This window comes from Pieris napi, chromosome 20 (assembly GCF_905475465.1).
Source record: "Pieris napi chromosome 20, ilPieNapi1.2, whole genome shotgun sequence".
Lineage (NCBI taxonomy): Eukaryota > Metazoa > Arthropoda > Insecta > Lepidoptera > Pieridae > Pieris > Pieris napi.
This window is the reverse complement of record NC_062253.1, coordinates 10,073,392-10,088,711: the sequence shown is the minus strand read 5'-3', so window position 1 is coordinate 10,088,711 and position 15,320 is coordinate 10,073,392. Positions and strand designations below refer to the sequence as shown.

The 15,320-nt window shown below is 38.1% G+C and overlaps 1 protein-coding gene and 1 long non-coding RNA gene across 2 annotated transcripts; both read left to right on the top strand.

Annotated features, from left to right (window-relative positions):
* The first annotated feature begins 6,024 nt into the window (after positions 1-6,024).
* Positions 6,025-13,127, top strand: LOC125059693 (lysosomal Pro-X carboxypeptidase). Its single transcript, XM_047664239.1, has 8 exons — positions 6,025-6,252; positions 8,636-8,724; positions 9,169-9,326; positions 10,153-10,354; positions 10,762-11,002; positions 11,191-11,304; positions 11,933-12,149; positions 12,919-13,127. Exons 1-8 carry the CDS (start codon positions 6,061-6,063, stop codon positions 13,101-13,103), a joined length of 1,398 nt encoding a protein of 465 aa, XP_047520195.1. The 5' UTR covers positions 6,025-6,060; the 3' UTR covers positions 13,104-13,127.
* Positions 13,128-14,297: 1,170 nt separating this feature from the next.
* On the top strand, positions 14,298-14,696 carry LOC125059712. Its single transcript, XR_007118718.1, has 2 exons — positions 14,298-14,537; positions 14,628-14,696. It is a non-coding gene; the product is annotated as an uncharacterized LOC125059712 (long non-coding RNA).
* The last annotated feature ends 624 nt before the right edge of the window (positions 14,697-15,320 follow it).

Here is a 15,320-nt window from a genome sequence, read left to right as displayed (position 1 = left end):
AGTAACTGATGCACGTGATGAATGCTTAACGCTCTATTTATTTATGTTATTTAAATTATTATCCTTATACCGATAACTCACGATATACACTGAATGTATAAAATTCCTAATAGATAACTGTATCATAAACCAACACTTTTATGTGTAAGTGGGTAAAAATCATAGACACGTTTTTGACATACCGAAGCCATACTAACGCTAAGTCTCGACTTTTTTACACCTGACTGGGTCGAAATATCAACGGCATAGAACATTTTGTCTATGATCAAAAGAATAGACGCAAAATGTATTGCTTTTTTATATTTATGTTAACCAATAATTTAATAGATTTAATATTGTTAAATAAATTTATATTCAAAATAATTGTCTATTTATTGTAGTATATGTGGGCGCAAATTCATATATAAAGATTATATTTTTACAAACGTGTAAAGATTGATATTTAATTCAGGTAAATATTTATTTAATTCAAGTAAATAAATATATATGGACGCAAATTTATACATAATCATTATATTGTTACATAAATAGAAAGATTGATATTTAATTCAAGTAAATAAATAATATTAAGGATTGATAGTCTGTGGTAAATTCATAGCATTTATTATTTATGTTTAAGGAATGGTGTTGATCAGTTGCTATTGTTATTCATCATCATTTGGTAATTATGTAATAAAAATAGTTCAAAACCGTCATATGGTTTATTTTATTTACCAATATTAATGGATCTGCAAATTAAGGACTATTTGATAGTCTGTAGTCTTTATTATTTATATTCAAGAAATGGTGTCAGCTGTCATTGTCATTTAATAATGTCAAAGTCAAATTACGAAGCCGTTAATACGAATGGTCTATTTGTCAATGTTGCTAGATGTATAAATTACCGACTATTCAATGGTCGATAATAATAATGACTCCATAGTCATTATTATTATTATTATTAATTAAAGTCAATAATTAATATTAATTATCATATCACTTTAAACTTATTGATAATAAATATTAAAGTAATCTTTGACACTTGTTTCTATGACTGCCGTTTGACTCTGTGGTCGATTCGAGTTCGGTCGTAGAACGAGTACACGAAATGTCACGAAACGTCTTTATTACAAATTCTGGTTGCTATATATATGGGAACTGGTTGGTGAAGCGCTTAGGCCTCCACCTGGCGCAGGAGGTACTGATGGACGAATTCCAGTCGGACCACCAGCCAGTGCTGTGCATCGTCGCGGGGGCACCATCCCCGCCTGCGCGCACCTGCAGGGTCACCGACTGGAACGCCTTCGAGTCCATCGTTGGAGATACCCCTGCACCCGGCCCACCGGACATGACACCAGGCGCCGTTGACGACATGGCGGAGTCCATGACGCGGCAACTCCAGGCGGCTCTGGCGGAAGCTACCACGACGCGTCCGCCGGAGGTCATACGCCCGGACCTCGCTCCCTACGTGCAAAAGCTGATCCAGCAGAAGCGCGCACTCAGGAGGCAGTGGCAGCGCAATCGCTGCCCAGTGCTGAAGGCGCAGCTGAACCGCCTCGCCGAACGTGTCAAGGCCGAACTGGCGACACACGCGCGGCGCACGTGGGAGCACTCACTGGGAGAGGCCACTACAGAGCCTACTCGCCTCTTCCAATTATGCCGCCGTCTCTACCGGACTCCAGAGCCGAAGCGTCCACTGTATGACAGCAACGGCGTCATCACTTACAATGACACCGATCGGGCCGAAATCTTCGCCGAACACCTCCAGCGCCAATTCTCGCCGAACACCGCGACATCCCCTGCGCGTGTGGCTGAGGTAGAGAGCGCTGTCGAGGCCCGGTTGTCGAGCCCGATCCCACCTGACGAAGCCGGGATCTTCTTTTCGCCGTCGCAAGTGCGAAAGGCGATCCGCCGACTGCAACTTAAGAAGGCCCCAGGACCGGATGGCATCACCCACCAGGCGCTGCGCCATCTGCCGATGAGGTGGATTGTCGCGCTGGCGCGCCTTTTCACGGGAATCCTCCGGACCCTCCACTTCCCGAAGACCTGGAAAGAGGGCAAGGTGATCCTAATACCGAAGCCCGGGAAGGACTCTACCCGACCCGAGAGCTACCGGCCCATCACTCTGCTCTCGACGCAGTCGAAGCTGTTCGAGAGGCTGCTGCTGCAGAGGATCCAACTTTACCTGCAGCCAAGGCCCGAACAGTTTGGCTTCCGCGGCGAACACAGCACGACGTTGCAGCTGACGAAGGTGCTCTTCACTGCAGCCACGGCCCTGAACAAGAAGAACGGGGCCGCAGCCGTCATGCTGGACATGGAAAAGGCCTTCGACCGTGTCTGGCACGACGGCCTCGTACTGAAGCTCGCCGAATCTCCACTGCCCCGCCGCATAGTCGCCGTGCTCCGCGCCTTTCTCACTGATCGCACGTTTTTCGTAGCGACGGGAGAGGCTGCGTCGAGACCGCGACCTATCACGGCGGGTGTACCACAAGGCAGCGTGCTGTCTCCAATCTTGTATGCCACGTATACCGACGACGTCCCGTGCCCAGAAGGGTGCGCCTTGGCCCTTTACGCTGACGATACAGCGTACGTGGCCACATCTCTGCACACGAAGCACGCTGCGGTTAAACTCCAACGCGCTCTGGACCTCCTGCCAGAGTGGCTAGAAAAGTGGAGACTAGCCGCCAACCCAAACAAGACACAGGCTATTGCCTTTGGCCAAGGTAGGTTGCCGCCGCCCTTACGATTCCTAGATCAGGACGTGCCGTGGAAGACGCCGGTCACATATTTAGGGGTCACCATAGACCGGCGACTCACAATGCGGCACCACGTCAACAGGGCAGTAGGGAGAGCCAAGGGTGCGATGAGCGCGCTCTACCCCCTACTCTACGGCAACATACCTCTCCGAACCAAGCTCGCGCTGTACAAGTTATATGTGCGCCCACACTTGACGTATGCGGCACCGGCGTGGTACTCCTACACAAAGGAGACCCACCGCCAGAGACTGCGCGCCGTACAGAACATCAGTCTACGACGCGCAGTGGGGGCCCCCCGCTACGTCAGGAACACCACCATAGCGCGAGACTTGAGGATGGAGTCAATCGACGAGTTCGTCGCACGGCTCACCAAGGAGATGTTCGATCGAGCGGACGCCTCTCAACATCCCCACCTCAAGGACATCGCGCCGTGGCACTCCAGGCCACCAGACAAGTACAGGTATCCGCGTGAGCTATTCTCCGCGGATACCCCAACCACCGGACGTGACACCAGGGCAGCAACCGCGGCTACGACCGCTGGTCGCCTCGCTGGGCCTCCCCCGGGGCCACCGGGGGTCTCACCCGGCGGAGCTTGACCGCGAGCCGCGTAGCTGCCCGATACCAACCATTGAGACACCAGGGCCAAGTCGAGAATACTCCTTGGCCCCAAACCACCGGACTTGACATCCCGGAATAGACCCCATCGGCTGCGCGCAGCGAGTTGAGGCCAACGCCTCCTTGCGCGCTGCAGCCCCCACCTAAAGGAAAAAAAAACCTCGATTCCGTACCGCCCTGTATTAGCAGGGCGCGAGAAATCACTCCACCCGAAGGGGGCATAGCCCCGAACGGGCTTAAACACACCCCTCTAGAGGGAGTGTGTAGCAATAACAGAACGGAACGGAAGCGCTTAGTTCGGTTGAGCGGCCGAACCAATCAGAAGCCTTTAAAAAGTGGACTTTAATGTCGAGAGTAAATGGCTGATGCCAACAAACCAATTTATGACGTCATTATCTTCAACAATTCATCGTGGTGTCCGGACACAATTATTATGGCGCGTTCAATCTCCGACATATACTATGCATTTTGATACCTACAATATAATATATGAAATTGACCAACCTCCTAAGAACCTGATATCAAATTAATAGGCTATACAGAAACCGTCCTAGAATAGATTATATTTTTTAGTGGAGAAATGCGTTACGCATACCCTCCAACGGCACGGTTGCCTCGTGGTGAAGGAATCTGTGGGACTCGCTGCTGTGCATACCCACTAAAACCCCACGGCGCCACCAGCAATCGCTCGCGGCAGGTCACGATAACAGCGTAGTATTGTCCGCAACCCGCCACGCGATCAGCCGTTGAAATCACGGTCCTAGAATAGAGCACCAGCATATCATTACTGCTGGTGCATCTATACGGACGGAAGTGGAGTAGACAAATTGGTCGGTGCCAGTGTTTATGGAAAAATGGTGCCGAATTTGGTGGTGCGCGTATGAAGCTGAACTGGTATTGGCATGCTATTGGTAGCGAACAATACGTCAAGCGACATCTTTCTAAAATTAGCTGTAAATATATGTTAATATATTATGTTAAAAGAAAGAAGTAGTATTGTCTTTGATTGACATAACCTTTACACATTTAAAGAAAAAACTTTTTAACCGGATTAAAGTTATGTATTATTATAAATTTACAACTAAGAAATAGATATAAGTAGAGCTAGAAATAAGTAGTACTGAATCATCATAGTTACCAATACTATATACTTAAGTTATACATATAAGTACATAAGTTATTTAATACCTCTGACGACAATATAGAAAATATATATATATGAAAACGTGATAGATAACATCAGAATTCCACAAAGTATGTAAAATAATTTTCATATTTTTATGTACGCGCATCACTCAAATATTACTAATAAAACCAATTAAACAATCGAGAAGGTTAAAGGTGTTTTATAATTATTTAAATATCATAAAATACTTACGGAACTGAGCAGTGTTGGCCAAGTGGCTTCAGCGTGCGACTCTCATCCCTGAGGTCGTAGGTTCGATCCCCGGCTGTGCACCAATGGACTTTCTTTCTATGTGCGCTTTTAACATTTGCTCGAACGGTGAAGGAAAACATCGTGAGGAAACCGGCTTGCCTTAGACCCAAAAAGTCGACGGCGTGTGTCAGGTACAGATGGCTGATCACCTACTTGCCTATTAGTTGACAAAATATGATCATGAAACAAATACAGAAATTTGAGGCCCAGACCTAAAAAGGTTGTAATGCCACTGATTATTACTTACGCAACTATAAGCTAGTTATATTTTAGGAAAGAGTCTGTAAACAATTGCAATAGTAACGAGCCACAAAAGCAAAGTTATCGTATTTCGTATTAGGTCCATCCTGTGTATGCGAAGTTCAAATGTCAATGATAAGACTTGTACTGTCGCGTACAAAATGCAGGTATTTAAAAAATCTAATTAAACTGAGAACTAATAACCACAAATGTCAACACATTTAGCAATTAAGACTTAATGATGATTCAAGACTAGTTTGTTAATTGATAGATGTATTTTAAATGCAAATTTAAAGTCAGTTTTCTTTTACATCTAATATACCTGTCATGCCATTTTTTGTATAGAGCTCAAAACAAGATGTGATTGGAGATACGATTTTAATTTGGACTTTAGAGTTTTTCAGAATGTTAAAAATGTAGCCACTAAAACTAGCGGATCCCACAGACGTTGTCCTGTACACACGTCTTACATACAAAAAATATCAAATAATTTAAATCAGTCTTGACTCTATTAGAACACAAAACAAAATTTCATCAAAATCTGTCCAGCCATTTAGGAGTTTAATTACGAGCACATGCACAGAAGATTTATATATATACCCGCTGTTTATTTGCTGCATAGATAAATAACCTAGATACCATCTACCGGGCTGATTTGTGAATCTAAACCATCCAGGGCGTTTCCTAAACGCATAGAAAAAATTTCATTCAATTTGGTCCATATAGTAGAATTATAAATATAAAGATATGCTTATTATTCACATTTCTTATAGCAATAATAGCTAGCTGATTTTTTTATTATCCACAACGTTAAAAAGTATGCCATATGCTCAGACACCGCAATGGCAATGAATTATATAGAAAATTAAATATGCAAATATCAGAGATTCATAAATTAGGTATGATTTTGAATACACCTTGAGTACAAAAGTAATATCAAATATTAAGTCAACATCTGTCTGTGATTGTACATTGTCATATAAGCGGATATAACTTATTAGTTTTTGCATCTTTGCTGAAGACGGACGTACAATGTGGAAATATTTTCTTTTCCTGTGCATTGGGAGTGTTTACTGTGAATATAAATATGAGACGAAACTCTTCAAAGTACCTCTCGATCATTTCGGTTATCAAAGGAACGAAACGTTTAATATTAAGTACTTGGTGAACGATGAGCATTGGGACAGCAGTTCGGGACCGATATTTTTTTACACCGGAAATGAGGTAATGTTATTCAATTTAAAATAGGAACGTAAATACTTGGAGACGTTTTTGGAATATACAATAGATTTATGTAAGACTAGCCGTTTCGCGCCCGCTTTGCTGGACGAATTAAAATAAATGTTATGTTTCATTATTTTATTTTTCATATTTTTATTATTCTTCTTTTTAACTTCCCGCTAAGAAAATTGAAATATTTCGAAAATCGAGTTTTTAACAGATGTTGACGTTTAGAGGTTCTAGGAAGCCTCCCCGAATGTTTCCGCGGTGAAGTCCGCATCGAATGGTGGTAGTTTCATGTCGATACGATCAGTGGTTTAGGCGTGATTGAGCCTCAAACGAAGACCATTTTCATTATATATATATAGAAGAAGACTAGTAGACTCGGCCAAGCGTTGCTGTGGCTAAGATTTTTGTTATATTACATAGTAGTAAACTATTCAAGAGAAAAGGCAGGAGAACACCAATCCACCTTGCTTTTTTGGTGGTTTTGCCATTAAATTGTAGCTTATGTGAAACGTTGGTAATTATTTTGACAAGGATCAATACCTAGGTACGAATAAAGAGCCTTTTCTAGCGGTGGTATTTTAATAAAAATAATTAATAAAAGGACGCTTATTGTGCGACGCTTAACTAAAAAAGATAGAGAGATGCTGTACGACATTTTTTATAGATAGTGAATAGTGATGTGTCCTGAAAAATTGTAATACATCATTTTGTTATATCATTAATAGTTTTCGCAGCGCACACGATTGAATGTAGTTTTTGTTTATTTTTTTACACCTTGGGTTAGATTATTCAAGTTTTAGTAAGCATCCCTATTTTTTTGAAAATAAAAACATAGCCTATGTCACTCGGGAATAGTGTAGCTTGCCAACGGTAAAACAATTTTCGAAATCGGTCCATTAGTTTCGGAGCCTATTCATTTCAAACCAACAAAAAATCAAACCTGTCTTTATAATATTAGTATAGATAAGAATAGGACAGTGAGAGGGCTTTTTTGGCTTAAAATTAAACATTGCATTAACCTTAAAGTATTAAGGAACGACTTTGAAAGCTGTTTATGATATTTATCAATGCATGAATCTTGTAGGTAGGCAGAATTGTCCGTTCCATCAATACTGTACTGTTTTATTGTTATTCTTCTTTGAAATACCGTCCTTATGACTTGTGAGTTAAGATATATTTTACAATGCACAAAATCTGACAACTTGGCGTTGGGGCCTTGGACATTATAAAAATTGACACTCCAACTTATTAGCACTACGAAATAGCCTTAATTTTTTTATTTTTGGTACCAATTTAATTTTGTCTATATATTGCGGTCAGTGACCTATCACAATAATAACATCTATTGCTATCTACTTAAACTTATCTTCTGTTATGTCAACATATACCTACCTACGGCTTCTAAAGGCCGATTTACATTATCTTAGTGTTTAGGAGAGTGCTTTAGTACAACTTGAAAGGCAAGTTCTTTAGCGTAGCGTTTACTAAAGCAAGTAGCGTTTACATGTTTCAACTAAAATGCTATCCTAAAGCACTCTCCTAAACACTAAGATAATGTAAATCGGCCTTAATATAATACAATAAAGCGAGCAAGTTACATAATACTATTGTCACGGCTTCCCGCGGCTAGACATTTATTTTTTTAAATATAAGTGGCATATAATAATGTCTTTCTTACGCGTTATTTATCGGTCCAGTAGTTAGATAGTTTTTACCCTACAAGCATACATTTCGTCTAAGTTGCTAAATAAAACACAAGTACCCTATAAATCGAGTCGGAATCTACAAAAATCTGTTTTATTATCCAAATTTCCCTGTTTCTAATTGTGGAAAAGAAATCGGTCACGTTATAATAAGTCAATACCAGAAAGCTCGCGAAGTTATTTATTATTTAGTTTATTGGCTGTTGTATTTAGTAATCGTCTTCCAATATCTTTATATATATAATTATACTGAACGTCTGTTTGTCACTGAACTCCTCTTAAACGACTGTATCGATTTGAATGAATTTTTTTCCATGCGTTTGGGTGGCGCCCTGTGTGGTTTAGTGAATCTAAAAAATAAAATTAGCCCGGCTGATAGCGCTGCAGTCAGTATCTATTTATCAATACAGCAAACAAACAGCAGGTATATATATAAAGCTTCTGTGCATGTGTTCGTAATTAAACTCTTAAATGGCTGGACAGATTTAAATGAAATTTTTTGTGTGTTCGATTAGATTTTTTTTTTGTATATAAGACGTGTACAGGACATTGTTTGTCGGATCCGCTAGTTCCTTATATATTTATTTATGTAGCCCAAGAGTCCATTTAAACATAACTATATTCACGAATCTACTATGACGTACATTTTAAATAAAGTGGTAATTGTTGTGCAGGGTCAAATAGAGTTGTTCGCAAAACACACCGGCTTCATGTGGGAGATCGCCGCTCACTATCGCGCCAAACTTGTGTTTGCAGAGCATAGGTTAGTATGTTAATTGATTGTATACTAATATATGTGGAGTGAACTATATCAACCAGTCTAACCACTGAAGAAGGCCTTAGTGGCTAAGGTCAAGAAGTTTTATATAAGCTTAATCTTGAATGGTTTCTAATTGGTGGAATTGGTGCTAACCATTCAAGGTGCGACGTCAACGTACTGATTGGAGCTTCGTTGGCGTCGTTACACATATAATATGTTTTTCTTTACAAAACGAGCGAAGTACAAGATTTTTTTTTTTTTTTATAGAACAGGGACACAACAAATTGAATCCATTGTGGCCGTGTTGGGCTCTTTGGGTTGAGGAAAATTATCGATTGAAAGATTTTATATGCATTTTATGAAATAAATAAATGTAATATTCAAACTTGATAAATCTACTAAATATTCGTAGTAGTTACTACAGTAATTTTAATGTTATGATTACAGGTACTATGGGACCTCAATGCCATTCGGTAATAAATCTCTGGATAATGAGCACATTGGGTATCTGACAGCTGCGCAGGCGCTCGCCGATTATGCAGACTTGATTGACTTCCTGCAAGGCGAATCTATGCATCCTAGATATCCTGTTGTTGCGTTCGGTGGTAAGACAATTCATATTAATTATTAGCGCAGTGTATCAACATATCTATCAAATAAAAATATCATTATAAGGTAACATATTATAAACTCAATAAACATCAATATTAAATTAATTCGCTCTTAATTTACATTTGTTACCAGTTTTCCAATATTATGGCGGAAAACAATTAGAAAAAAATTTCGCCACATTTTTTAGGCCCTAAGTGTTTCATATTAATAGTTAATCAATTATTATTACCTTAAACATTTTATATTAGCTCCAATTTTAAATGAAGAGAGACTGTCATTTGATACAACCTTTGTTAGTATAAGTCTTGAGGGGTAAAGTTCTTTAAGAGAAATATTAAAGACATACTTTAATAATAAATGGCATAAATAAGATACCAATTAAGCCTATGATCGACGGGCGAGTAAGACCGTGGTTTTAAATACCGACGAACCTGGCTCGCGGCTCGTTGGTGCTGACCGATTAGCAAGCAAAACAGTCGCAAACATGTCTTGTTCTCTTTCCGACACGCGGTTTTGCATGGCGAGCCGAGTAAAAAATATAGCACGACGACGAGCCGCGAGCCAGGCTCGGCGGTATTTAAAACCGTGGTTTTGCAATGATACACCGGCGAGCTTTACCGACGAGCCATAAAACCGCGGTCTTACTCGTCCGTCGATCAGGCCCTTAATATAATTTATAACATTTCCATTAGAATTTACATGAAGAAAAGCGATGCACAGACTACGTATTTTATACTAATATACACAGACTACATTGATTGATTTTAATATAGACACATAATATTATTTTTTGGTTGTTGATTACTTAAATATTTCTAGGCTCGTATGGTGGAATGCTGGCCGCCTACTTTAGGATTAAATATCCTCACATAATAACGGGTGCTATTGCTGCCTCAGCCCCAGTACACATGTATCCAGGCATGGTGCCTTGCGATGTTTTCGATAGAATTGTCACTTCCAGCTTCAAAGTGGCTAATGCTAAGTGCGTCGAGAATATCAAGCAGTCGTGGTCGTTGATCAGGTAAGAAATTCCTGTATTATTAAACCACTATGAACTTGGTTCACTATGGATCTTGGTTCACTATGGATCTTGGTTCACTATGGATCTTGGTTCACTATGGATCTTGGTTCGCTATGGATCTTGGTTCACTATGGATCTTGGTTCACTATGGATCTTGGTTCACTATGGATCTTGGTTCGCTATGGATCTTGGTTCACTATGGATCTTGGATCACTATGGATCTTGGTTCGCTATTGATCTTGGTTCACTATGGATCTTGGTTCACTATGGATCTTGGTTCACTATGGATCTTGGTTCACTATGGATCTTGGTTCGCTATGGATCTTGGTTCACTATGGATCTTGGTTCACTATGAACCTCTACATTGTATTAGTTACTTACAGTTACGTAGTATTTTACTTTTGCAGAAAGTATGCAACAAACGCGACATCTAGTGAGTGGCTACACAAGAATTGGAAACTTTGTGACCCAATCAAAGATGGCAAAGACATTGACGTATTAGTTGAATTCCTTCAATCCATGTATGAGACCTTGGCGATGGTGAATTACCCATTCCCCTCGGATTTTCTCGTCTCCCTACCAGCTAGGCCAGTTCGAGTCGTCTGTCAGTATTTAAATGGGACTCTTGATGGCGATAAGTTACTTGAAGTAGGTATAATTTGAGTTCATAGTCTATGATCAACATAATCTATGAAAAGGTCTTAAGTTCGATAGCCGGATAAATAATATCGGACCTGACCATTTCATCTTACAATTGTTATCTTTAGAATAAATCCAGAACCATGTACCTTTGCAGCTTTTTTTATACATTTTTGATAACCTAATATTTTATTCAGGGAATCGGGAAAGTATTGCAAGTATTTACAAATTATGACGGAAAGAGTTCTTGCGTGGACTACAAGAAGGGGAGTGACTATGGAAACCTTGACGCAAGTGGGTGGGATTATCAGGTACTTACTGTATTTTTTCTATTTTCTTATCCATTCATCTATATATATAAATGTTATGTTGGTTTGTGTATGCTACAAAAACTCAAAAATTTTGCACCGATTTTTAAAATTTTAGCATCAGATATATAATCCGCATCAAGGATCGTTTTTATCTATTTTTTTTTTTTCATTTTTTTTTTCACAAGTATTGTAAAATTAAACTTATATGAAATGTTTCCTTTGTTTTGTTTGTCATTTCTCAACAATTCAAACATAATGTGCCATAGCGAAGCGTGTTAGGGAACAGCTAGTAATATATATCTCTTTTTATATTTTATTTTTCTTCTTTGCCGTCTGATCGACGATGTTTAATTTGTCGCTTGACATAATATATGTAAGATTTTTTAATTTTTTTCATTATATTATTTTATTTTATAAAACCTAGAATACAGGCTTTAAATGTTGTTTTATAATGGTATCAATCGCTTATACGAGTACTGGGAAAAAATAAGGCGCAATTGCGTTTCTATGTGAATACAAAAGAATATATATATAGTCATACACTAAAAATTTGCGCGCATTCTGTAACGTAAAAATTACAAATAAGTGTACAGGAATAGATTTGACTTAAATTACTTTATTCTTACAGGCCTGCACCGAAATGATAATGCCTATGTGCACAACAGGAAGGGATGATATGTTTGAGGCCTCATCATGGAACTATACGAAATATGCAGAGGATTGTCACACGAAATATAACGTATACCCTCGGCCTGAAGCTGCGAGGATCCAGTATGGAGGCGACAGACTACACGCTGCGTCTAATATTGTCTTTAGTAATGGTTTACTGGACCCATGGGTTGGAGGTACTTCATTATGTTATTCCGAAAACAGTTGGTTTTTAGAGACCTACAAATAGGTTAATAATAGTGATTTGCAATATTTTTGTTTTCACTTCACGGTGTTTGTATGAGAAAACCCAAAGTGAGACTATCCTAAATCGCTAGTATTTTTAATACAGTGTAAACTCTTTATAAAGAATTTCAAGGGACCGAGCATTTTTATCGTTATAGAGACAGATTTCGTTATATGGAGGGAAGATGAAAAAAATACCAATTACATTTTTAATTTTATTACAATTAATCGGTAAATTATTCTAAAAACATATAAGTATTCTGTTAACTTTGCCTGACGTGTTTTGCTATGACAGGCAATGTAATCTAAGAATAATGGCACACGTGTTAATGCAATTAACAATAACAAAGGCGAGACGGCTGTTTATGACCTCATGTGTCTTTCTTAGAAATTTTGCCTCCTCAATAGGATAGTATTGTAATCTGATATTAAAAACAATTACACATAAGTATATTGTTGATATCTAAATATGAAAATATTTCTTCGTAATAGAGAATGGCCGTTGCGTTATAAAGAGTGTAGTAATGTATGGGTTTTGTGTTAAACCTAGCAAATTTAACCCAAAAATTATGTTATGGTGAGGTTTTCGCTATAACGAATGACGTTATAAAGAGTTTAGACGGTAATTATAAATTAGAATTATGGGACGATATAAGAGAAATCATTTACAACACCAAGTTTAAACTGAATCTTGAGGATTGTAATAATCGTTTTTTCCAGGTGGAATTTTGAACAGCATCAGCAAATCCGTTACGACCGTTGTGATAATTGATGGCGCGCATCACCTAGACCTTATGCCAAGTACACCATATGATCCAGCAACAGTACAAATGGCACGTACCATCCATAGACAGAATATAGACAAGTGGCTTAAAGAGTTTAGAGAGCAGAGGAGGAGGCATTGACAATAAATATTTTTTTCTACTGTACTGATTTTCTTATTTATTTTATTCATAGTGATACACAGTTCATTATTTAATGATGAGTTTCGAAATCTTAAGCGCATTACAAATATATATAAGACTAGCGGACCCGACAGACGTTGTCCTGTTTTAACTATGAATATTGATTTCGAATTGGTATAATTAACTAAAAAATATTTCGGGAACAAAGTCTTTATTAAAAGAATTCTAATGCTTTATGATATACAACATTCTTGATTTGTTTTTCTGGAAATCTGAAAATTCAATAAAACTATTGTATTCTTCTTTATATACCAGTAGTAGTAGTATATACCTTAGTATACTAAGGGTGGGTTGTTTCAAACCATTTGCTATCGTAACTTACGTTCGTTAAAATTTGACAGACACGTATGAACTTTAACGTCTGTTATAACCAGCGGCACGTAAGGCCCTTTCTCCACTGCTCCGGTCCGGCGTCGGATACCGGAATGAGTCATGAGAAAAATATCGGAAAGCCGGATTGCGCTTCTCCACTATATCCGATCCGACAATAATCGATACTTGTATATTTATCATGCAACACCTATATTAACTTAAACCCATATACTTTATTTTATTAAAACTATTAAAACGTTCTAAATTCTAAATATTTTATTGCCCTGGCAAGTTTATTACTTTTTAATATTGTCTATCTTAAAATATTATAATCTACTTAATAAATAGTTCACTAATACTATGGTATAAAAATATAAATAAATAGCAACATAATTTGGTTTGGTCCAGGTTATCCAGATTCTTTCAAATTAAACAAACAATAAATAAACCTGTGAATAATAATTTATAACCTCTTGGATATACTTGGACCGATAAAACACCGCGTTCCGATCTAGCAAGTTATCGGATCGTTAAAAACCGGATGCCGGAGTAGTGGAGAATTACATAAGTACTGTTATGAGTTTCTAAATCGGATCGGTAATTAACGTTTGCCGGACCGGAGCAGTGGAGAAACGGCCTAAGTCTAGCGCTGGCCGATACGTGGAGGGGATTGCTGCGCATGTGTACTGTCGCGCGGGGGACAAAATGCGACTGGAGAGCCAATCGACACTCTTCATTCCGCTAGCCCCCCTCAGGTACCTTATTTTTTACTTCTGCGCAATAACGGTCAGCGCTAGAGTTTCGTGCCGCTACTTATAACTTGTTAGCGTTGCTTCATTGTTAAAAAATGAGTTCGTCATTGTTAATGGGGTTGCCTGTTTGCGTAACGCTATTTTGACCTAATGTTTTATGGGATTTTTTTTAGTAATAACAACATTGATAAAAACGATGTCATTTGATACATTCTGTCAAGTTTGACATCGATGTTTATTGTTTTGTACGAAAGGATAATTTTAAAAAGTGTTTAATTTTAATATAAATAATGGGAACCTTTTCGCCAAAGTAAGTATAAAGCTATTATTTTATTATTATATATTATATTGAAAGATATAGTTAGAAGTGTATTTATTTACGTGACTCATTGACTTTCAGAGAACGTTCGGTAAATTTTGGAAAAGAAGAGAAGGACAGATTTAGAAATTTAATAGAAAAACATAAACACATATTTAATAAAAAGACAGACAGTTCTAACAATTTGCAAAAAAAGAGGGCATGGAGTGCGATTCATGCAGAATTTAATGCCCTTTCAGATAATAAATATGAAAAAGAAATTTTTTGAGTTGCGTGTTCAACATCTAAATGAGAAGAGGAAGAACGATGAAATCATTTTTAAACTACAAGAAAAAAAATACTTACTATTAATTATACTAAAGGGATGTAAGATTGTATGAAAGTGCCATTTCTAATGTAAAATGTATGAAAAGTGGTACTTATTTACCTTTACAATAAAAAATAAACTTACTATAACTTGTTTATGATCAGAATTACTTGAAACTTAGTATAAAATGTTCTTCAAAATAATTAAACAGTTGTGTGTATCAATGTTATAAAATTAGTGTAAAAAATAATAAAAACTGTAAAAAAATAGATTTTTAAGATGAATTAACTCTTATGTGCATAGGCAGGCATAACTATGTAATGTTTTAATTCGGTAATACAAAGGCATATTATTTTTGTCAAACATTTTATTTCTCCACCAAAAGCATGCAATTGCAATATATTATGTTAATCCTTCACCATATTTCAAATCCATACCATAAAATAGTTATAATCTGAAAATAAGAC